The sequence below is a fragment of the Giraffa tippelskirchi genome, chromosome 13 (assembly GCF_054371585.1).
Source record: "Giraffa tippelskirchi isolate mGirTip1 chromosome 13, T2T-mGirTip1v1.2.pri, whole genome shotgun sequence".
Classification (NCBI taxonomy): Eukaryota; Metazoa; Chordata; class Mammalia; order Artiodactyla; family Giraffidae; genus Giraffa; species Giraffa tippelskirchi.
The window spans coordinates 119672609-119697527 of NC_137287.1; the positions used below are offsets into that span (position 1 = coordinate 119672609).

The 24919-nt window shown below is 44.7% G+C and overlaps 1 protein-coding gene across 2 annotated transcripts; it reads left to right on the forward strand.

Annotated features, from left to right (window-relative positions):
• The first annotated feature begins 3684 nt into the window (after nt 1-3684).
• PARD6B (par-6 family cell polarity regulator beta) lies at nt 3685-20740 on the forward strand. Of its 2 annotated transcripts, none has more exons than XM_081560306.1 (3): nt 3685-4175; nt 8795-9017; nt 17567-20740. In XM_081560306.1, exons 1-3 carry the CDS (start codon nt 4110-4112, stop codon nt 18394-18396), a joined length of 1119 nt encoding a protein of 372 aa, XP_081416432.1. In that variant the 5' UTR covers nt 3685-4109; the 3' UTR covers nt 18397-20740. The 2 variants fall into 2 exon arrangements, with proteins under 2 accessions (XP_081416432.1, XP_081416433.1); XM_081560307.1 differs by having other exon boundaries at nt 17570-20740.
• Nucleotides 20741-24919: the final 4179 nt, after the last annotated feature.

Here is a 24919-nt window from a genome sequence, read left to right on the forward strand (position 1 = left end):
GAAGATGATCTCATCTGATGCCTGTATTTACAGATAAAGAAACTGAGTCCCACAGAGGGAAAGGGTCAGAAAGTAAGCTCCTCGAGGGCAGGGATCATGCACTGTGCCTGGAACAGGCTGCCTCCCACGAGGACGGGTTTTTACCCAAAACAGTAGTTCATTTCTTACGGGCTACAGGAAAATAATTCATTCGTTTCTGAGAGTTATAAGCTATTAACCAGAAAACAGATCACGTGACTTAATTCCACCTCTGCTAAAGGGCTTAAAATGCTTTGGTGAGTCGTCTGAGATTCATAAGTGTACACTTCACCTCTCTCTCAAAGAATTATTAACCAGCTCCATCAAAACTGGCACTTGAGCAATCAAGGAGAAAAAGAACTGGCAAGAGAAACTCCTTGAAAAAAAATCTCACCACCATTATATGTGACTTCTTGCCACCTCTTTTTTAAATTTTTTTTCCCTAAGAGGGGGAAGGAAACAAAAAAGCACCGTTATGCAAGATGCAAATCAATGAAATGAACTGCGGAAAATTACAAACTCCTTCCACCTCACAAGGTGCATTGAAACAGACATAGCAGTCGTGTGAGGTTGTAGAACTAGACAGACAGTGTTGGAAAGAGGGCTGAAGCAGAAATGAAACCCTTACTAGCTTCTTTCAGATGGCGGAGGTGGGCTGGGCAGATGACAGTGCACGGGTGTGATCATCATTCCTGAATAATGCTCTTGTGAACCTGTAATTTAAAGAGTCCATGTCATCCACTCACCTTGCTTATCTCCCCAACTCACTGAGGAGTCATTCTCCCAGGTCTGGGACTAGCTTTTCATACCCCACTAGGTCTTGATCAGCTTTAGCTTGAGGATTTGGGGGTGGGGAGGGAGGGGTGGCGAGCAGTGAGATTAGGGTCAGTTCTTCAAACCAAAGAAACAGGAATACAAACCCTTCTCCATTTCTGCTGTTTCTCTGGGCTTCATGCTTCTGGAGATAAGCTGAATTTCAGGCCCTGCCAACAAACTTGTGCCCGGAACAGCCCTCTCGGAATGAAAGGGCTCCCCTCCTCCAGGACACCTTTATCAAAATCAAACTCTTTTCCATATTCCTTCCTTACACAGCCCGGGAGCGTGTGTGACGCAGGCCTCAGAGCAAATTCCGCTTAGGAGATCCAGAAATCTCGGGCCTGACGCTTCCTTCTAGAAAGGAAAGTCCAACAGGGGTGCCACACCCGGGAGAGGGCAGAGAGGACATGACGACACCTCCAGGAATGCAGGGCCCACGCAGGTGTGTTGGCACCCACGAACTTCCTTTTTAAAAGGGCTTGATAAATCACTACTGATAACAGTAATAAAGCTCAACCACTCAACACTCACTCCCACAGAACCGGGGCCCAGCACCTGGCCCTGGCAGCTGGGGAGAGGGGGTAACAGCGGACTACAGACATCCCAGTGGCCCCTGGGAGTCCCTGAGACCTTGTCATGGGATTCTCAAAGCCAAAACTATTTTCATGACACTAAGATGTCACTTGCTGTTCTCACTCTCGTCACACAGGTATATGATGGAATTTTCCCGAAGGGACAGGATCTGTGATGACGTCATCTCCCTGATGACTACTGGAATGTGTGCTTGTGTATTTTCCTCAGTATTTCTTTTTATTTACTTATTTGGCCGCACCAGGGTCTTAACTGCAGCATGTAGAATCTAGTTCCCTGACCAGAGATTGAACCCAGACCCCCTGCACTGGGAACCTGGAGTCTTAGCCACTGGACCACCAGGGAAGTCCCTGTGCTGGTGTACCCTTGCGTTTTAAACATTTCTCAGTTTTAACTTAACTTTGTTTTTTAAATTTAATTTTATTTTTTGGATGCTTGTGCAGCATACGGGATCTTATTAAATAGTTGCCCACCCAAGGATTGAACCCGTGTTCCCTGTGTTGGAAGCCAGGTGTCTTAACCACTGAACTGCCAGAGAAGTCCCAACAGTTTTCATTTTAATATAATGACTGTTGAAAGACATATTCACACAGAAGCACAATACCTGGAGGCCCTTCATAATTTTTAAGAGTATTAAGAATTCTTGAGACCAAACTGTCATGCCGCCCCATCACAGCACCACACTTCATTTACAGTTTGGCCTGAGTCACATAGCAGGTGCTTTTGAACAGAAGGTAGAGAAGGCAGATTTTACAATGATTCAGCTTGGGATGGTGCCCCTTCCCTCTGGACTTCAACTCAAAATGGCCAGAACAACTTTAAATTCCCCCACGAATACTTGGTGAAATGAACCCTTCAGAGGGGGAAGATGAGATGCCCACCTCTGAACCCAGGTGGGGCTAAATATGTAAATATGGAGAAACCACCTCCCCAGCTCCAGCACCCAGCAGAGACAGATCTGAGTACCTGCTAGCACTCAGGCAGATGCTACTACTCGGAGTCACAGTGAGCAAAGCAGAGGGGTCGCTGCGTTTCAGAGCCATCCTTCTCCAAAATACACGGGGAAACTGGAACTTGACAAGTGCTGGGAAGGAGAGGTGCCCGTGTGAGGACAGATAAGGCAGAGACAAGGAGAGGAAGGTCCAGGGGACTCCGGAGGAATGCAGCACCCTAGCCAGCTATTCTTGACCATTTCAGCTTAGAACTGCCACCCGCAGGCCCAGGTCCAGCTCACAGGCGAGTTCCACAGCTCTGTGATGAGCCTCTCTGCAAGTGGGGGGGGGGGGGGCTGGGGGTCTCCTCCTCACCACCCCAACACTGCCAGTGCTGGAAAGGATCCCTGAGAGGAGAAAGCCGGCTCTGGGCATTTAAAGAGAAGGATTCAGTCTTCTGTTATCAGGAACATAGCTTGGTCATTCCACTGGAGGGACAGAGACAAACACAATTTGGCGGCTGTCACCGGTGGACACAGCGAATAGCCCAGAAACGGCTGGAGGGAGAGGAAGACCTCAAAGGTTAAAAATAAATTTAAAAGACAAGGGAGGCAGGGTATCCCTGGAGGGCAGATCTATAAGTACAGACCTTCGAGGAGCCATCCCCGGTCTGCCCACTTCCCTTTCCTCCCAGCGCCCACTCCACCCTCCGGGACCTGCCAGACTGCAGAAAGCCTCTACCAACGACATTAAGCCACTAGAGCCCTGAGATTTTTCTCCAGTAACTGTTGCAGAGGAGGGAAAACTGGAATTCTGCAATCCGAGTTGCAGCCACACGACTAAAGGACGCAAATGGGTGATGGAGGGGCGATGCTGCAGGCTGCAGCATCCCAAAGTGGAAGGGAGGGAAGGGGTGGCAGAAACCGGGCAGCCCCACGGCGCCCGGCAACCAGCCGGGAAGCGCGCCCCACACCCCGCCGGAGCGCGAGCTCGGGCCAGGTCCCGACCAACCAGGCGCGCGCCCGCGCGTGCGCAAACGGCCCACCCATCTCAGCGCGTCTCCAGGTGCGCTCGCGCTTCCGGCCGGCCTTCGCTGGGCGGAAACTCCAGGGCCCGCGCATGCGCTTTGGAGCTCGCCTGCGGGGTCCGGAGGGCCCCGCCCGGCTTCAGGTGATCCCACGCCTCCCTCGCCGCGCGGGACCAATCGGACTGCGGCAGGCGGACTTTTCGAGCAGGAGGCCCCGCCCACGCGCGGCGCAAGGCTCGTACCGATTGGTTGGCGCCGCGGGCGCAGGTGCGCGCTTCCCATTGGGTGGGGGCGGAGCGCGGGCCGCCGAGGCTTCGGCGGAGGCTGCAGGTGAGCGCGCGCACGCGCCGCGGCGGCGGCCCGGCCCGGGGTGAGGGAGCGCGCGCGCGCGGGGCCGGCGGCCGAGAGCGAGGCTGCGGCGCGTGTCCCCGCCGCTCCGCCCCCTCCGCCGCCTCCGCTGTCGCGGCCGCCGCCGAGGCCGGGAGGGCGGGCTCCGCGTCTCCGCCCGCCGCGCCGCCAGTCCGACCCTCGGTCCCGCCGCGTGAGGAGCCAGCCGAGCGGGGCCCGGCGCGGAGACGCGAGCCGCAGCCGCCCCTCTGCAGGTGCCTGTGAGGAGGAGCCCGCGCCGCCGCCGCCGCGTCCCGAGCCCGCCGGCCGCGCACTCGCCCCGCGCGCCCCCGAGGGGCGGCCCGGCTGGAGGAGGCCGCCGCGGGCCCGGCCTCAGGATGAACCGCGGCCAGCGGCACGGGGTGGGCAGCGGCTGCCTGGGCACCATGGAGGTGAAGAGCAAGGTGCGCGGGGCCGGGCCGGCTGGGGGGCCCCGGGGCGGGGGCCGCAGTGACCGGGCCGGGTGTCTGGGGCCGTGCGGGGCGCGGTGGGGGGACTTGGGGGCCGGAGACGTTGGGGAATGAACTTGCCGAGGGTGGGGGCGCCTTGTGCCCGCCCCCGCCCCCAGGTAAGGCAGGAGCCCCGCCGAGCGCTTCATCCCCTCCTTAAGAAACCTTTCCCCTTCGAGGGTGGGAGTCCGGCCCAAGGCATACCTGAGGGTGGGGGGCATTTGAGCGAGCGCGGCGTGGTACGGAACGTTTGGAGGAATTCTGCCTTCTGGCCTGTGAGTAAGGAGTGTTTGAAACACCCGTAAGTCACCCAAATGTAAAAGTTAGCTTTTGCTTCCTGCTGGGGATTTTTCTAGCACGAACTTCGGTATGCATTGAATCTTGTAAGATGAACGGTCACCTTCCGTGCGAGTGGCACTTCACAGCTTTGAGTTTGGATGCCCTTCTCATTCCATCCTGCTACTCTTTCCGTTCAAGTGTTTTCCCTCTTGACCAACCCTATGCCCGTTTGCTGATGACTACGTGTGGGTATCCTCTGAATTCCTAAATTGCAAGGCTCCCTGAGCTGGACAGTGTATCAGGATTAGTGAGGGAATGCTTCCTAAAGGAGGTTTTGAGCTGGAATTTGAAGATGATCGGCAGCCCCAAGAACATTCTCACGCAAGCATTTCATGAATTGAAGAGCCAGAAGGGACTTAGATAATCTAGTCTGATTCTCGGAGAAGACAGGGGCTCAGAAAGGTTTTGACTTCAACAAGCTCTGCTTTTTATGACAAAACCTTAAAGCCTTTTTACAAGATAAGTTTTCGGCCTTCTGAAATACTAAAGAGAGCGCACCAAAGCTGAGCCCCATGAACATTTATAATACGAGTTGGGAACATCAAAACACGAGGAAGAATAGGAGAAAAGGAAAAGCGTATCAACTTCAAAAATAATGAAGCCTTACTGAGTATAAGATTACGGGGATGGGGTAGAGGGAGAATGCAAAATCAAGGAGTGATTTTCAGTGGAGTAGAGTAAGGAAGGCTCTCTGGGGTAGAAGGGTTTTTATTATCTGGAGTTGATAAGCAAAGTCTTGTAAGTAGCTATAACTGAGATCTGCATTCATTTTTAACACTTAAAAACATGATTTTCAACTTAACTCGTATCAGAACAGGTACTAATTTCAAAAACCCTTCTGCTTAATAAGAACAGAAATATAGCAGTTTCAGGAATACACTCTCTCCTGTGTCCTCCATGGAATTGCCATACCGAATTGAAGTGACATGCTTGAACTAAGGGTTAAGATAACAAAATATAGAGAGTTTTTCCTCTAGCATATAGTGGTAGTAGTGGTTCCATGCCCAATGGTTGAACCTTCTCATGGCATTTCTGTTATAAATCTAGTTTGGGTTTGTGGGAGTTGAGGTTAAGAAAAGAGAAACACGGTATTGCGTAATCTTAAAATTCAGTTCGTGGTCCTAATCTTGGTGGCAAGTCTTTAACTTTTTATCATAGGAAAAAAATGAGTAGGGATTCAAGGTGCTCTGATAAATACAGTCAAATAGTAATTTATCTTTCAGATTAGGAAACCTCGAGCATGTAGGGACTAGAATTTCAGGCTTTCCATGTGCCTCTTCTGTCAGCTGGGTTGTGAGTCTCTCCCACTCTGCCTGCCCATTGTACATTTGGCCTGCTCTGCTGCACTTCCGGTGAACCGTATCTCTTAAACAGAATCAAGGCGTTCTGAGAACCTGCATCTCATAAAGTGGGTCCCACTCATGTTCTAGCCACTGATCAATAGGCACGGGGAGGTACCATTTCTAGTGCGTCTCTGACACCTTGTGTTTTAACTATACATTTATTTTTAAGGGGTTAAATAAAAGCACATGACATCTTCACCATTTAAACAGTATTTGGACAGATGGGTGAAACAATACGTCCATTTTCATTGCTTTGGTGGTAATATCACAGCTTTTTACAAAGTTGATAACGAAGAGGTTGTGACCCCAACTCTGTGGTACGCAGCTCCACATTTCAGGATTTCTTTTTCTTCTGCATAAATAGCAAGTGTCAAAGTCATAGCTTTGCTCATGGAAGGGGAAAATAGTACAAATAAAGTAATGGATCATGCAAATATAAGTATAGTTAAGTTGTGATACCAGTTACCCTGTGACTTTTCTTGACAGAAACTTTTTGGTAACATTTATCTTCCTGTTTCTCTAGAGTTGAGAGAGCTCTTAATAATCAAGGTGATGTCCTTCAACAATGTTAGATATCAAAGACCTGGAATTGTCATTGAGCTGTACATTTCCTGGTTATTATTCATGGGGAACCAATACTAAAATCAAGTTTACATTTCTAGTGTTGTACCCAAAGATGCTGGGTGACGGGTGTCCATCCCCATGACCAGGCTAAAAAAAAGTTTTAATAGTTGTTGATTGGGTCTTAATTTTACCTCTATTTTTGTATTTTTCTTCATGTAGTAAAAAGTTCTCTTAATCCTGTTGTTCTGCTGCAAGAAGCATAACAATTTCTCTCTTTTTTTCTGCTAACTTTGCAAAAGGGCACATCTACTGTGAAGCCTTACAATTTCCCATTGTTTTTATCATAACATTTAAGCAAGAGAAAAAAAAATGTCGAGCAAAGACTTTTTATCCACAAGCTTTAGCAAAAACATTGCAGCCCGAAAATATTCAATTATTAGCTGTTACTCCCATTCACCAGGGGAAGTAATAAAACCACAGGATGAATCAGAATGCACTGGGATGTTGCGATACCAGAATAAAGAAAATGGAGAAGAAACTATGACTTTTGATAACATCATAAGACTGACTCTGATACGAAGGGTGTTCCCCAGTTTTTATTTACTTTGAAACGTGAAGGTGTGACTAAACTTTTTGAGCGCTTTAGGTGTGAGTCACCTTATTTTCTGGACAAATGTTAGTGTTTACGTTTGAGGAATGTGTTTTGGAAACTTTTAATTTATGGGAGGTAAGAGGTGGTTTTAGTGAGTTTTCATTTTAATTGAAAACTAGCAAATAGTGTGGGTATAAGCAAGGCAGATGAACTTCTTTGTGACAACAAAAGCAGTGAATCCAGGGAGCTCATGGGATCCTTGGGGAAGTGAATGGACACATTTGTAAACAAATGATTCCAGGAGGGACTTTCTCTGCATGATGTTTAAGGTCCTGTTGGTAGTACAACTAGTGTTACTATCCAAAAATAGAAGAAATTCACTGGTCAAACACATTTGGCAAACAGTTTGTGTTAAAATTTTTTCTGTTTCAATCAACCCTGGGGCTTCACCTCTCTTTTAATAACTGGTCTCCCCAGTGATTCCCAAGAGCGTGATTATGGTTATATAGCATTTCCCAAGCTTGTGTGACTGGGGCACTTTTTGAGGAAGGCTGATGAACCTTTCTCAGGTTTCCACATTTGAGGAAATGCCATGCTAGTTCCATAGTAAGTTACAGATCCTGTTTATTACGGACTGAATGAAGCCAGTCCTTTGTGTCGGATAGGAACCACTGAAATCATGTGGCATTTCAGTTCTAGAGTAGGGAAGCAGACGTGAGTATTGGAATTGGAAGATAGATACTGGGTGTGATGGAAGTGCCCTCCTCCCTGTTTGTGTGCTTCCTTAACACCTCTCATATAATTATTCTCTTTACCCACTAATTGCTGAGCTCTGGTGCAGGCCTGAGCCTTTCATTCTCTAGGGCCTAGCACTGTGCCAAGCACATAAACACTTTTGCATTAATTGGATAGTTGTACGACATATCTTTAATGTATTAATAAAACTGCCCCCTTTTCTTTTTTTAAGATTAACATAGGGAAGACACTTCTTATCTTTAGACTTATTTCTTCTATGATATGCCTCCATTCATATGGTACCTTAATGCCAAGAAGTTCAAAGTCCTACTTGCATATGCTGCAGTTAATTCCTGCCACTTCCTATGAAGTTGTTTTTCCTTTTATGGGGGGAGGAAACCTAGATGCTTTTTGCTGACAGTCAAAATAAAGACTCAGGCACATCTTTGTTACCCCGTGGCCTGAGTGAGGAGGGAAGACTGTTGTCAGGATCTGGACTCCAGACAGGGTTTGTTTGAGCTGAGTCACTCTGCAGGACAGTCCCCAGTGAGGCCTGGGTACCCCGGGGATTAAGTTGAGCCTGCATCTCTTGAAGGGAATGCCCTTCAAGAGATGCTGCAGTGAGCAGGCACATTCCTGTGCCTTCCCTAGGCTGTTTCATCTCCAGATAATGAGGTTTCTGGGGGTGGCTCAGCTGGTAACAAATCCGCCTGCAATGCTGGAGACCTGGGTTTGATCCCTGGGTTGGGAAGGTCCCCTGGAAAAGGGAAAGGCTACCCACTCCAGTATTCTGGCCTGGAGAATTCCATGGACTCTGTAGTCCATAGGGTCACAAAGAGTCAGACAGGACTGAGCGAATTTCACTTTCAGTCAGGTTTCTGACTATAAACTGTGTGGTTGAAACTGTCTTCTTTATTAAAGGAAACTCTGAATTTTTCTATGTCATGCATTGTAAGATTGGATCCTGTTACCTTTTTTAAAATTAATATGTTTGTTTGTAGTTTGGAGCTGAATTTCGTCGGTTTTCACTGGAAAGATCAAAACCTGGAAAGTTTGAGGAGTTTTATGGATTACTGCAACATGTTCATAAAATACCCAATGTTGACGTTTTAGTAGGCTATGCAGACATCCATGGTGATTTACTACCTATAAATAATGACGACAATTATCACAAAGCTGTTTCAACGGCCAACCCACTGCTTAGGATCTTTATACAGAAAAAGGGTAAGTACCAACAACCAGAGAAATTGTTTGAGAATTAGAAGTTGTTAATTTTCCTCATTGATAGGATATACAGAGTTTGCCACCAGTTTAAGGAATTAGACATTTTGTGTGAATCTTATTACCAAGTTAACTAATAAGTGAGTTAAGACATCTGTGATATTATTATTGGTTTAATTAACATCTTTACACTTAATTAAGTGTACTTTAGAAAGTTTTGATTACTTTGTAAACCCTTAGATTCTTTTTCTTAATGGAAATTAGGAATATATTGAATCTTCACGTTGAATGTGATTTTGTCCGTTCAGAAAGACGTGGTAGGAGGAGTGTGGCTTTGGAGTCATAGAAACATTCTCCTTTTTTGGTGGCAACTAAGGTGACTCTGGTGGTAAAGAACCCACCTGCTGATGCAACAGATATGAATTGGATCCCTGGGTTGGGGAGATCCCTTGGAGAAGGAAATGGCAACCCACTCCAGTATTCTTGCCTGGAAAATCCCATGGACAGAGGAGCCTCGAGGGCTACAGTTCATGGGGCCGCAAAAAGTCCGTCACAACTTTGAAATACCGTGTTTACTACTTAATAGGTACTTGAAGGAAAGTTGTTTACTCTTCTGGCTTGCAATGTCTTTATCTATAGACTGAACATACCATCTCTTAGCATTGCTAGGGAGTTTAACTGAGCTCAGTGCAGTGCCTTGGCATGAACTAGGCCTCCGCTAAATGTTAGCTTTCCTCTAAGGTGTTTCTCACAGAAAATACAACTAGTTAATTATCTGGAAAATTAGTAAGTCATTATTTTGAAGGAATGTAAACATTGATAATTGGTCTTGCAAGAGAACGTTTTAAATAACCACTGTATATGGCAAGCATTGAAATGTATTTCGACTTAAAAAAGTCCTAAAAAAAATTTTTTTTTAACTTTGCGGCCTCTTCCGTGTGTGTGTGTGTGTCTGTGTGTCTGTGTGTCTGTGTGTGTGTCTGTGTGTGTGTGTCTGTTTCTGCCTGTAGATGGGCGCCATGCGTGCTGTTTCTTCCTTTGTCTTTGGAAAATGAGGAGGTTTGGAAAGGCAACATGACAGCCACCAGCCCAGTACTGGGGGGATAATTAAAGCCTTACTGTGTTTGTAAACCAACCCAGGAAGCAGCCTGAGAGAATGGGCCGAGGTTACCCTTGAAGGCGAAACTTTATTTCAAATCAGTTGATAAGCGTTGGACCACTCCCAGGGCTCTGAAATTCTACTGATTGTGTATCTTTCCTTCTGGGTTTGGAGGAACTGAAGTCCACCAACAAAATAAACCTCCAAGGGTAGGTAGGGTAACTTATGTCTGTACCACTTGACTATTTACAAAATAGTTAGAATCACACAAATTTGTTTTCCCTGAAACGGGTTTCCTTGAGAAGTGACAGGAGTCTGGTACAGCTAGGATGTTCCTTCGGAAAGACTCCTGGGCTGTTGAGGATGAATCCGAGTGAGGGGCAGGCAGCTGAGACGCTGCCCGTTTCCACCCCAGCGGGAGACGAGGTGAGGTAGGTAAAGGGGAGCACTCAGAGGCACCACGCTCCTCACCAGATGTCAGAGAGTTGAAGAGGAGCCCAGCAGAAGATAGCTTCCTGGACTCGAGCCTGATAGCTGGGGCAGGGCCATAAAACAGGCACAGTTTGGAAGAGAGATTGACTTGGAAAGAAAACTGGTTTCCTCTTAGGCCAGAAAAGAAGCTTATCTGGCTGGCGAGTTTCAGCCTTGTCACATACAAAATCAGAAATGGTGGGCAAAGAGTTGAAAGTCTGCAGAAAGTGATAGTTGAAATTTTGGGGCGTAGACAGAAAAGCTAACAGAGATGAAGACCAGGGCGTGTTATTAGAAAGCTGTGCACAGAATGTTGGAGAAGGAAGAACAGCAGTGGAGAAGACAAAATGTGTGAGTGGACCTCATCATTTTAAACAGAATAATTTAAATCATTATTGTTGAATAAAAGGCCTTCCTTGTTAGCAGTTGTAATTTTCATTACAAATTTAGTTGCTATTTGGAAGTGTATTTGAACGTAGAATGACTATTTTTAAACTACTGCCATCTGACAAACTTGCTGGATTATCCCCTTTGTTAGAAAGATTATAGGCTGTGGATTATACGATCACATGTTTATGTTACTGGCGTTGTAACACTCATAGGATTAACCCTAACCTCTTTGAAGGGTGGTTATCTTCTGCTGGTCCCTTCTTCAGAAAGGGACTTTTGAAGTAAGCACAGTAAACAAACAGTTTTCTGTGCAGTGGAGGTGAATGTCCAGTAGGATTCACAGCCCTTAGAATTTGATTTAGAAAAAGGTGGTGTGTTCAGCAGAAGATTTTTGTTTTTAAAAGTGTTACGTTTAATACAAAAATGACTTAAGCAAAAAATGCAAAGTCAGTCAGTCGATTCATTCATACTTAAAATCCTCCAGTGGCTCCCGTTGCATCCAGAGCAAGAACCTTCCTGATCTGGGCCCCACAGCCTCCCCTTCCCCTGGCCTCCTCTCCTGCACCACGACAGCCACGCTGGCTTGATTTCTGCCCCCTGGACTGGGTGGGCTTGCCGCCGCCTCCGTGCTTCTGCGCGTGCTGTCCTTCTGTAAGGAACGCTTTTCCTGCAGCTCAGCCCGTAGCTGCCTCCTTGCCCTCAGGTCTCAGTGCGGGTGACTTTCTCAGAGGGGCCTCTTCGGACCCCCCCACGTTTACCAGATTGCCCTCTGGAGACCTGGAATTACCTTACTTAGTAGCGTTAACGCGCTGGTGGTCTTACAGAGTTAGGCAGTGCCCTGTAGTTCATGACGACACTTTTTTTCTTTTAAAGCTGGACAGATGCTTAAGTAGAATGCTGATTCTGTGTAATCTTTAATGAACATTAAATTCAGGAAACTTATATAACATGATATTAAGTATAGTTACATTTTATTGCTTAGTGGTAACACGTTTTCTGTTTTCTGGTCTACGGCTTCCAGTTTATGAATCAGCAGGGCAGTGGATTGCACTTGCTATGGCACCAAGTGATGTTTTTAAAAGACAAACAGAAAAGCAATTTTAAAATTTGAAACCATGTGACCTGTTAAAATCTGGTACACTATCAAATAAGGTTTCTTTGAAGTGAAAGCTCACGATTGAAGGCATAAACCACTTCATAGCCTGATTTTGGAGGTCACATTGTTGCATATCTTGAAAAGTTTTATGTTTTACAGTAATTTATTGTTAGAGGGGAAACACCCTAGACACTGTTTCCAGGGCTGTTACCGTGGAAGCAAGAATCAGAACAGGAAAACCTGATATCTTAAAAGTTATTTTCAGAGAGGATGCCTAGGTCTTTTGCCAGCCCTCTTTGCCCTGTTGGAGTTTAGAATTTCCTCATTTGAGGGAAAAAGAGTTTTCCTTTTCTTGTTGTACAGGTGGTTGTTGTATGGAAAACAATCTTAGACAATATTTAAAGTTTGCACCTTTAAAAGAAAAACAACTGTATTCCAATAAAAAATTAAAAAAAAAATACAGTAAAAGTACTCAGGTCATCCCTGTAGGTTTGGAGGATGGCCAGGGAAATGTGTATTTTTTCAGGAGCCTCCCAGTCCGTCCTGGTGATGCTCAGCCAGGTCTGAGCCCCATTGACAGGCGTGGGCCCCTCGCCGGATCCGATCAGGGCACCGGCATCACAGCCTCTCGCCGTATCGCCGCCGTCTGTTTTCGTGTGCCATTAGGCGAACACATGTGTATCGCAGGTTTCTTCAAAGGAGCATGTTGGTGACACCAGAAGGGCCTTGCGTTAAGGCTCATCCGCCTTAGGACATGGCCTTATGGCCCAGATACCTGGAACCAGGTGGCCCTTAAACCATCTCTTAGAACTCTGCTGTGCAGTAGATGTGACTTGGGAGATGTGTTTTAAGGTTACCTTTTAATGAGTCGGGTTTAATTTAGAAACGGTCTAAGGAAAATACATTTTAATAGTAAGTTGTATGGGGAGGGAGGTGGGTGGGGGGTCCAGGAAGGGGAACACATGTAAACCCATGGCTGATTCATGTCAATGTATGGCAAAAACTATCACAATATTGTAAAGTAAAAAAAAAAAAAAAAAATAGTAAGTTGTAAAAAAATAGTTTAACAAAAGAAATAAAATTAAGTAAAATAAAAAGAAACTGAAGAGAAACGTCTCAGGATACGACACCAGTTGCTTATGTCAGAAACCTGGGTGTCACCTCTGACACATACTTTTGTTTTTTTCAATCAGTCCATCGCCAAGCCTATTAAAACTGTGTTCTAATTGTTTTTCAGACTTAACTCCCCATCTCCATTGCCTCTGCTCCAGGCCAGGTACCATCCTAAATTACCTGCAATAGCCTCCTACCTTGCCCCGCAGGTCCCTTCTCCAGCTTGCAGCCAGAAAATCCTTGGGTTTTCTTCCCTTTGGCCTTAGGCTGAAGTCCGGAATTCTCCCCACTTCCCCGGAGGGGCTGGTGTCTGTCTGCAGGGCCCTGTCTGCTGACTTGGCTCTAGCTCCTCCTCCTCATTCCCCTCCCAGCCTGCCTTCTCCAGAGGTCTCTTCCTGCCTGTCTGCGCCTGAGGGTTCTTCCTCCCTCCTACCTGATGAGCTGCTGGTTTCTTTTCCAGTCTCAGCATAAGCTTCACTTCCCTGAGCAAGGCTGGCGTTGCCCTTGTATGCCCACTGACAGGATTCCTCAACCCAGGGTACTTCACAGCTCTTGGCACCTCTGTAATCATAATGGTTTCGGGTTCTTGGTTAATTGCCGTCTCTGTTATTCTGGAAACACCTTGAAAGCAAAGTACCTCTGCGCGGTTTGCGTTGGCTGTGCAGCACAGAGCACAAGGCTTGGCCACGCAGCATAGGTGCTTCTTAAGTAGCTGGTGGTTGATTTTTCTTATATAGAAAGTGAAGGGATCTGCAGAACTTGAATCTGCTTTAAGTGACGTTTAATCCTTCTAAAAAGCTGCCACATCTATTCATTTAACCATTTTGGATGAGAACAAATGTTGGCAAACTCGGGCTTGCTGGCTGTTTTGTAACAGTTTTCATGGAAACAGTCATGCTCACTCCCTTCTGTATGGCCTGCAGCTGCTTTTATAACAGAGACTGTGTGACTTACTGGACCCTGAAATATTTATGGTACAACTCGTTACAGAAAAAGGTTGTCCACCCCTTGGCTAGAACAGTTCCCCAAACTGTTTCATTCTTCCCTGTCTTCCAGCAGAACTTGAAACGGATCACAGTCTTAAACTTTCTTGATGACTCCCAGGAATGGTCACTGTTTTGTTACTGTGCAGGAATGTTTCTGGGATTTATAGAAACACTTTGTTCGTTTTCAGGTTTGCTTTATATTCACTGTAGGCTTCTATTTGTTGTATCTGTGCCTGCCACTCACTGGTGGACCCTCAGTCCTGGCTCATGACTCTGAGCTGAGGAATGAGATAACCAGGGGTTTTGGAATTAATGTTTAAATAGTAGGCTCAGAGGGAGGGCCTACAGGGCTCCCTCTGGGTGACTAAAGCACAGGAGCTTTCTGTGTGTAAGGAAGTGAGACATCCAGCCTGGCTGTTCAGCGGCATTCCAGGTGAAGATCCTCATCCGTTTCGGCGAGCTGAGCTTGTCGGGCTCAGGATAGGTGAGGCGTTGCTGCACAAGCCTGTGTCACGTGCTGTTGCCTCAGCCTGGGTTTATGCAAGTGAAAGGTTGCCACGAGCCAGGTTTCCAACCCTCCGTCCTGTTCAGAGTTTTGTACTTTGACAGACATGCTCAGGTGGAGCGTCAGCCCTGGTCCCTGCACATGTTCACCTTTACACTTTAAACCGACACCCTGCACCCTGGCTTTGCGCCAAAATATTTCTTTTCCCAGTGGCTGGAAACTGATTAGCTAGATGGGGGAACAAAGGTGCCTTTGTACTGGGGCATATTGCTTTGGAGAATTTAGCAAAGAGCATTCAAACAGAGTCTGGAGGCAATGCCAAATTATGCAGATTGGGGGGTCTGTTGGTCAGGTTCCCCATGAATAGGTATGTAGGCAGCTTGGTTTTGTTCTCTGTTTGTATCGTCTGAAATTTCCCACATAAAAATTGTGTGAGCTCTCTTAATTGATTATAGAATGACACATACAGTTCTGAATGAACACATTCAGTAGAAGATTGTTGATAGATTTTTGGCCACATTTTGCCCAAAAGATTGTTTTGTCAGTGGATTTATTTCCCAAGCCAAATTATAAATAAATTTCTGTCTTTGTAAGAACGCAGTGTAATTACTTTCTCCATAAATGAAGCAAAATTATCCCCGGGTGGTAAAAATGCCCAAAAATTAGGTACCCCTGGTCTTGTACATTTCTCTGAAACTAGCTTTTGAGGAGTGTTCAGGCACCCTGAGGAAACATCGCTGAAGTTCTCCAGGCTCTGACACACAGTGTACGCTTAACATTCACGGTGGGAAGTGAATGTGCACACTGCTGCTCTAGTAAGAAAACTGGGCCAGTCTTCTGTCTGTAACGTATTTTGTACCCTTCAGTTCAGTTCAGTTCAGTTCACTCAGTTGTGTCCGGCTCTTTGCGACCCCGTGGACCGCAGCACACCAGGCTTCCCTGTCCATCACCAGTTCCCAGAGCTTACTCAAACTCATGTCCATCGAGTCGGTGATGCCATCCAACCATCTCATCCTCTGTCGTCCCCTTCTCCTGCCTTCAACCTTTCCCAGCATCAGGGTCTTTTCAAATGAGTCAGCTCTTCGCATCAGGTGGCCAAAGTATTGGAGTTTCAGCTTGAGCATCAGTCCTTCCAATGAACACCCAGGACTGATCTCCTTTAGGATGGACTGGTTGGATCTCCTTGCAGTCCAAGGGACTCTCAAGAGTCTTCTCCAACTTGTACTCCTATTTGTACCCTTAATTTCCTGTGAAGTAAAGGTAATAGTAGTCATGAATAAGGAGGCTGAGAGAAGACAAGAGACTGGAGATGGAAGCCATGTTGCAGACACAGGCTGGTGATGTTACTGTCGTCTGTGGCGTTGGTTGAGCTAGGACTTTAGTTCTTGGGGTGGTGGGGGTATTTTTGTCTTTTTTAATTCTTACTAATTTTTTTAATCCTTGGAGATTCTTTTTAGTTTATCCTCACTCTAGTTATTTTTGAAACGTGGTTTCACCTTTCGTGCCTGCTGTTAATTTTATTTCCTCATCCTCGGGTGAGGTGTGTTTGTAGGCTGTCTGCCCCCAGCTGCGCGGTTTGAGAAGATCGAGTTTTAGTGCCCTGTTCTGCCTAGTTTACATCAGAAATGATCAATGGCTGACTTGAAGACTAAGTCTCTCCCCAGTCCCAGGTGTTACTTTGCTTAAACAGGTTATTGTTGTTATTTAATTGGGTGCAGCATTTTAAAGTGGGAATATTTTTTTAAACCTAAAAATACAAGACTCTGACAAGCTGGACTGGCCACACAGATTCCTACAGTCCTTGAAGAGACGCTGCCTGGAGGGAGAGAGGCCATGCCGTTAAACAGGGCAGGAGCACTCAGCTTTGCCAGAACCCTCCCCTACCTGTTGAGTCTGTCTCAGCTCAGCCTCTTTGAAAAGTGGGAAAATGAAAGATTAAAAACTTCCCCAGAAAACTGAGGGAGAGTGTACTTGCAGAAGACCAGAATTCTGTGTTGATACACGTTCATTTAATTTCATTATGATTTTATGTGTATTATCCATTGCACTTAGTTACAGGCAGACCTTGGATATATTGTGGGTTCCATAAAGCGATTATCTCAATAGAGCGAGTCACATGAATGTTGGCACAAATAAGTGCATTATGTCTAAAAAAAGCCTTCATTTTAAAATACCCTTTTTGCTTAAAAAAAAAAAACAAACCTGAGCCTTCAGTGAGTCATCATCTTTTTGTGATAGTGACATCAAAGATCACAAGTTTGAAATACCGCAAGAGTTAATAAAATGTGACCCAGAGACACGAAATGAACAGATGCTGTTGAAAAAATGGCATTGGTAGACTTGCTCGATGCAGGGCTGCCACAGACCTTCAGGTTGTTTAAAAAAAAAATTATCTGTGAGGCACAATAAAAAGAGATCTGCCTGTACACTATCTGCCCAACCTCTAAAACAGGTATTTGCGCTTCAAAAGTGTCCAATTTCATGTCATTAAGTCAAATATAAACATGCAAATTGGAGGCTTTTGAACAAATATAGGGAAAATACAGTGTAAATAACTTGATGTAAATGGTGTCAAGAATGTGTGTGTGAGGCCTATCAGAATTTCATTTGCCGTATTTAATGTTTAAGTCCTTGAGCTTTGTCAAATCTAACGTCACCTTTTGGTAATTTTACGGTGACTACTTGAGAAGGCCACCTAGTGGTTTTTCCTGGCACAGCATGTCTTCCTGTCTTCCTTCCGTTTTTTATCTGATAGAAACGGGCTAATATTTAACGAGTTTTGTTTCTGTACCAAATATGTTTTGAGTTGCCCTTTCTGTACAGATTCCACCATAGATAAATGTGTGTTTTCATAGCATTCCTATAATCATTTTATCTTATTTGTTTAAACAGAAGAAGCAGACTACAGTGCCTTTGGTACAGACACACTAATCAAGAAGAAGAATGTTCTAACCAACGTGTTGCGGCCCGACAACCACAGAAAGAAGCCGCACATAGTCATTAGCCTGCCCCAGGACTTCCGGCCTGTGTCTTCCATCATCGACGTGGACATTCTCCCGGAAACGCACCGCCGGGTGCGTCTCTACAAGTATGGCACAGAGAAGCCGCTGGGCTTCTACATCCGGGACGGGGCCAGCGTCAGGGTGACCCCGCACGGCCTGGAGAAGGTCCCGGGCATCTTCATCTCCAGACTCGTGCCGGGGGGCCTGGCTCAGAGCACGGGGCTGCTGGCCGTCAATGACGAAGTCCTGGAGGTGAACGGCATCGAAGTCTCCGGGAAGAGCCTCGACCAGGTCACCGACATGATGATCGCCAACAGCCGCAACCTCATCGTCACGGTGCGGCCGGCCAACCAGAGGAACAACGTCGTGCGGAACAGTCGGACTTCGGGCAGCTCCGGCCAGTCGACCGACAACAGCCTCCCGAGCTGCGCGCCGCCGCCGGAGCCCAGCCTGGAGCCGGGGGAGGAGGACAGCGACGACGACGACATCGTCATCGAGGACAGCGGGGAGCCGCGGCAGATCCCCCGGGCGGCGCCCAGCGCCGAGAGCCTGGAGTCGCTCACGCAGGTGGAACTCAGTTTCGAGTCTGGGCAGAACGGTTTCATCCCTGCTAACGAGGTGAGCGTACCCCCGGTGGCAAGTGGCACACCCCCCGAGTTCGAAACGCAGGCTCCAGATCAGAAGCTTTTAGAAGAAGATGGAACAGTCATCACACTATGAGACCATCACGTCCTGAATGTTTTCTGAATGAGGATGCTGCGGAGACTGTAAATTTGGCTAGTTGCAAGCATATACCTCTGAACAAGTGATCTGGGATAGGCATGAAAAAAATATATATATATCGCAAGCTTAAAATGTTATTGAAATAGTAGTTTGATAATTCATATAAACTTCGGTGGGTTAGAGGTAAATTCAAGTCTAAAACAAAGGGGCCTTTGCTACTGAAATGATGTGCTTTTGCTATTTTGTCTATAGAGAACTGGATGTTAGAGCACATTTCCCAGAACTAAACACCCTAAGGACTAGATCATTTCCGTTTGAAGTGGTTGCATATTTAACCTGCTGTGCAGAGCCTGGTTAATTTTTCCCTTAACTATATTTTTTAATTTCTAATGTGAAGAAGTCTATCTTTCGGTACTTTGGGGACCTCGGCTCCTATATGCCCCGTATTTTATTTTGACTTTTTAAATGTTGTTCCTCTGTTGCTAATTTTAACAGTTTTTCCAAATGCTTCCCCCCGCCCCCCAATTTCTAAGAAATCAAACCAACTTGACTGTTTTTTAGGGGCTGCTTCAAGTTATAAATCGTTGAAGCAGTGTTCCTGAATTAAGAGACTCTTAACAGTTCAGATCCGCGTTTGTCCCTCTTGTAACTTCCACATTTACAAACTCATTCCATTCAGGCTTCCCTTAAATGTTGTAAAAGGCAGTTCCATCGACCCTGCTGATGTGGGAGACTCTCTCCCATAATGTCTCGTCCTCATTCCGAATCTCACTGGAAATCATTCCTTTGTTTGTGTATTTTGTTGGTCTGCCTTTATACCCTTCTAATGTGTTTGAGTAGTGCGAATTATTTTCATTAAAAAAAAAAAATACACCCAAACTAAGAGATTTTTATACACAGGACAGCCTTGTGCACTTTTTATGTGAAAGTTTTGGGTTTTCCTTAGTGGGGTTTGTAGGAACACTGCCTACACTTTATGGAAAGTATGTGGTATTCACCTTTGACAGGTAGAGTGTATCTTGATTAATGTTAAGAGGCTATTTATTACTTTCTGATGCATCCACTTAGAACAAGGTAAGAGTAAGGCTGCTAACTTTTCGTTCCTTGCCTGTTTGGTCGTATGAGGTGCACAGGCGCTACAGTAGCTTGTATATACAGACTAAGACTAGTGTGGACCACATGAGTCCCCTGTGCTCATGGACGTTTCTCTCAGAGTTATTTATTGATTAATTTTATGGTAGGGCTAGAATGGATACCTTTTAACAGTTGTGTGCTATTAAAACAATGAAGAATCAAATGACTCCGTTTTGAAGGATATTTTCTCTCTATGATAAAAATATATGAAGTAAAGTTGATTAAATGAAGATCACTTGACTCAGAATACTTCAACGTATTTTGTTCACATTGTACCACTAAACATATTATCACTAAACTATTAACTGCACAACATTATGTAACACAGTATACTTTTTGTTGAATTCATAGAAATTCTTCCACTTATTTAACCACTATTTTTTAATGGCATTCCAGGTTTAACATTCTGTTGAGTTTTACAAATTTAACTCTTGAATGGCAAATGTTAGTAAGTAGAAGGTTACATTTCATTTATATTACAAGCGGTGCAGGGGTTCAGCATTTTAAGTAAAAATACTTTCACATACTACCTCTCTTTTTCTCTCTCTTTTTTTTTTTAAGCAAAGTTTTAACATCAGAACTGTTCTCTTAGGGGAAGAAATACTTCAGGGCTTGACTTTTTGAACAACTTTTAACTAAAAATATAGATCTGTCTTGTATGTATTCATGGAAATGGAAATCAAAGCTGCTAGTGCTTTTTTTTTTAATTGTCCCGCTAAAGGTATATGTCAGTGGTCTTCTCAACTGGATATCTCATTTAAATTATTGGTGAAATAATTGATTACTAGACATATTGTAAAACCAATAGAACTTGGTTATACAATAAAATGTCAATTCATTGGTAGTCTGAATTGTTTCAAGTGTACCTTATTAACAAAAATATCAGTGGATTCACCTTAAAATTTTATAGTACTAAATGTCAAGCTAACTGTGAATTTTGTTCTGTATCTTAAATAAGTTTATGATAATGTCCTCATGAGCTATCAACAAAATATATGTACTTTTGTGAACTATGAATTTTCTAATTAAATTTTACATGCAACATGATTTTTACATGAATGATACTTTGGTTAAACTATCAAATGTCAGTATTTTACTACAATTTTATTATAAAATGTACATTATCACTAAATGAACTTTGATTTTAAAAATCAATTTAGCTTTAGTTGTATATTATTTTTTACAAATAAAGATAGACTTGTATAAAGGCTGCTTTCTTGTTTGCAAAAATACCTGAAAAGTCACCCAACAAGTATTTAGCAAGCACCCAAAATAGAAAATGAAAAGGGAGAAAATTGCTACATTATAACAAGATCCTAGCTTTGTTAACTTTTAAAAGCTCAGCAACTAGAACTTCAGTGGTTAGGACTCCTCACTTTAACTGCTGAGGGCCCGGCATAGGGTTGGGGCATTTAAAATGTATTTGAATTCAGAGAATGTGAGGGGTTATACGTGATATCATCCAGAATTATCACTAAGATGTTTGATGATTTGAAATTAGACAAAAGTTGTTTCTAAAGTGAGTTTCTCTTCCGAATTCAAATTCGCTTAGTTACACTTTTTATCACTACCCTAGGTATAGGTATTGCCTATATGGATTGGATTCAGCTTATACTGAACATCGTAAAAGGCCCAAAATAAAACACACTCTCCTCCTGAGGCATTTCTAATCCCAAATTAGTCACCCTGTAATTAGCTAACTTGATCTCTGCACTAACTTCTCTGCCAGCCAGCATGCACAATGACAACCAATTCCTTCCTCCAGTTTAGAAACAGCAGATCCTCTAAGTGAAAATTCAACATCATGTACATAGAACCCTACACATCATCCATTGGTATAGACCAGGAAAAAAAAATGTACAAGGAAAAGCCAACCCATTTCTGGTTGTTTGCCTTAAGGTGCTTGAATTAATGGTTAGCAGTAACTAGTGATAGCATTTGCTCTGATTATCCCATCCTTTAGACTGATGAAAGGTCTAATTATGGGTGACCAAACTTGAAGAGTTACATGTGTGTGTGTCAGTGACTCTGGTAGCTGAGCTCTCAACAGATTGGGGAGCACCTTAGAAGGCGTGGAAAGTCTTGACATTTAAAAGCTGATGTATTCATCTAGTTACTTCACAACACTTGGTGTGTATTTTATAAATTAATGTTAAGAGTTCATATTTTATTTACAAGCTGTATTTAGGTACCTTCCCATTTTAAAAAGCTCTCAGTTCTCTATGTAATAGAAAATCTTGTTTTCTAGTTCATTATGATTATCTAGTTTGCTGTAATCCCGAGGGATGGATAGCAAAGTTATTTAAGATATTATTAGTATGGAGAATGAAATGGCAACCCACTCCAGTATTCTTGCCTGGAGAAGTCCATGGACAGAGGAGCCTGGTGGGCTGCAGTCCATGGGGTCACATGACTGAGCATGAGGGTGGAGGGAGATGGGTTGGTAGCAATAAACTGGTAGAACTTAAAAAAAAAAAAAGATTATTAGTAAAGATAACATTTTTTTCCATTATACAAATAATATGTAAATTCATTCATTTTTTAAAAAATGCTAAAGTTCTTTTTTTCCACGAAGCATACTTATTCATATGACCCTTTGTCACAAAAAGAAAGTGGCTGAAAATAAGAGTGACTGTAATTGACACTGGGACATTTTTGAGAGGGACCAGATTTGCTGTTAATTATGCCGGGACAGCAGACACAAACTAGGTGTGTTAGGTGAAGTGTCATGTGAGTCTTTGTATTAAAGATACGATACAACCAGATATATGATGGCTTTGAAAAACACTTGTGAAGCACTTTGTTTTCCAGTTGAGAAATTTACCATGGAAAATACTAGTCTATTTTTCCCAGGTGGGGAAAACAGCACTGCATTGCTTGCTTGCTTTCCTATTTTGAAATAATTTCAAACGTAGAGCAGAGCGGTGTGTAAGTACAGCCTAACCCTCCACCCAGATCTCTCTGTTCTTCCTGAAGCATCTGAGAACTGGCTGCAGAAACCAGAGCCCCTGAGCCCCTGAAGACAAGCACGGGAGAACAAGCACGTTCTCTCACGCGTTCCTTTATACAATCACAGTTCGCTTATCAAATTCAAAAGGTCTAACTGAGACGGTCACGTGGATTACACAAAAGTCGTACTAGAATCCCCCATGACATCCTCTACAGAAAACCCCTCCCTCCATCCAGCATCTAACTGGAAACCAGGCATTGCATTCACACATCACATCTCTGGTCTCCTTTAGCCTGAAACAGTTGCTCAGCTTTCTGAGGTTTTTTAAAAAGTAGAGACAAATTGTTTTGTAGACTGTCCTCAAGTCGAGTTTGTCTGTTTCCTCATAATTAGATTCAAGTGTTTGGCAAAAATACTACGGATGCGATGTTGTATCTTCATATTACCATGTCAGGAGGCACATCACGTCATTTTATTTCAATATTGTTGATGTTAAAACACTTTCAAAACTTCTATTCTTGTGCATTTCCATTATTCTAATTACTCTTACGCTGATAAACACCAACCAGGGACTTAGGAAAGGCATGTTTTCAGATCCATTCAATCTATGTTCTTGATTGTTTTCTAATTGGGGAAACAATAGAAATGGCCTGGATGTTCTTGACTGTCATTTGTTTAAGTACATTTGTGGACCCAGTGATTATTTTTTCTGGCACTGACCTGAGTGGAAAGAAACCGCCCCAGTGAAACAAATCCTGCGGTCATGTTCTCCAGAGAGCTAACTGGAGACTCCCGTCTTCGGAGTCTTCGGATTATGAATACCGTAAACCCAGCTCCAATTGCTTCACTAACAAATGATTTATTGGTTCACATAGCTGAATAATCAGGGCTAGAACTTCAGCACAGATATTATATTAACAGTGAGGCTGCGGCTGCTGCTATGTCGCATCAGTCGTGTCCAGCTCTGTGCGACCCCATAGATGACAGCCCACCAGGCTCCGCCGCCCCTGGGATTCTCCAGGCAAGAACACTGGAGTGAGTTGCCATTTCCTTCTCCAATGCGTGAAAGTGAAGTGAATGTGAAGTCGCTCAGTCGTGTCCGACTTTTCGTGACCCCACGGACCGCAGCCTACCTGGCTCCCCCGTCCATGGGACTGTCCAGGCAAGAGTACTGGAGTGGGTTGCTATGCCGTCCCCCAGGGGATCTTCCTGGCCCAGGGATCAAACCCATGTCTCAAAGTCTCCTGCACTGGCAGCCTGGTTCTTCATCACTAGTGCCACCTCGGAAGACCTTAACTCTGTGTAGTTTTAAGTAATTTATTTAAAGTAGCCACATGGAGCCAGTGGCTGCTGAATTTTACCACACAGGCTAGAATCTCCATTTTTTTTTTCTTTTTAAATTAATTTTTATTGGCGTATAGATGCCTTATTAGAATCTCTGTTTCTGGCTTTGCTTTCCTGTTTGCTATTTTTCTCAGGCAAACAACCCCCTGTGGTAACAGAAATGCTCTGCAGCAACTCTAGCGTACCTTCTGCCCTTAACTACCACCCGGAAGGGGGCCTCCCTTCCCCACCGATGGCGCCGAGGCCTCAAAGCCCACCCTCCGTGGCCCCGTCCAGTTCCAGACCCACGTGTGGGCTGGGTCGGTGAGCGGTGGTACCTCAAATAATCAGAGAATCAGGGTTCTGTCACCTCATGAAAGAAGAGTGTTAGTCACTCAGTCGTGTCCGACTCTTTGCAACACCATGGACTATAGCCCGCCAGGATGCTCTGTGCATGGGCTGCTCCAGGCAAGAACACTGAAGTGGGTTGCCATGCCCTCCTCCAGGGGATCTTCCGACCCAGGGATCGAACTTGGCTCTCCTGCATTGCAGGCAGATTCTTTCCTGTCTGAGCCACCAGAGAAGTCATGAAAGAAGGACTCTGTGAGAGGACAGTAAACACGGTGTGTCATTTGCAGCTTTGTGTATGAGTGTTCGGGTGCGCATTTCTCATAAAGGAGAGAGTTAAAAGCATAAGGTGCTGTGCAACAGGTACATGGGGACAGATAGCAGGCCTCTCCAAGGAAAATGGTAAAAGTAGAAACGAAATTTGGGGGTCTCATGGTGTGTTCTGAATTTGAAAGAAAAGTTTACATCTCAATATTGACAACATTTGTTTTTTTTGTTTTCAGGTATTATTGTTTATTTGGACTGTATTTACCATAACTAAATCGGATGCAAATCTAATGTATAAAGAGTACATGAACCCAGTAGAAGCTTCAGTCTGACATGGCAGAGGGACTTCAGGGCCCCTGAAGTCCAGGGGTCAGGACTCAGTGCTCTCACTGTTGGGACCCTGGGTTCCATCCTTGGTCAGAGAACTAAGATCCTGCAAGGCACCCGGCCAGCAGGAGAAAAGAAAGAAATGGCAGAAAGTTCAAATTTTACTGCTTT

Coding starts and splice junctions, on each gene's coding strand:
- PARD6B (XM_081560306.1), top strand. CDS start 4,110: ATGAACCGCGGCCAGCGGCACGGGGTGGGCAGCGGCTGCCTGGGCACC. Junction 4,176..8,794: donor CCATGGAGGTGAAGAGCAAG/GTGCGCGGGGCC, acceptor GTTTGTTTGTAG/TTTGGAGCTGAATTTCGTCG. Junction 9,018..17,566: donor GATCTTTATACAGAAAAAGG/GTAAGTACCAAC, acceptor TTGTTTAAACAG/AAGAAGCAGACTACAGTGCC.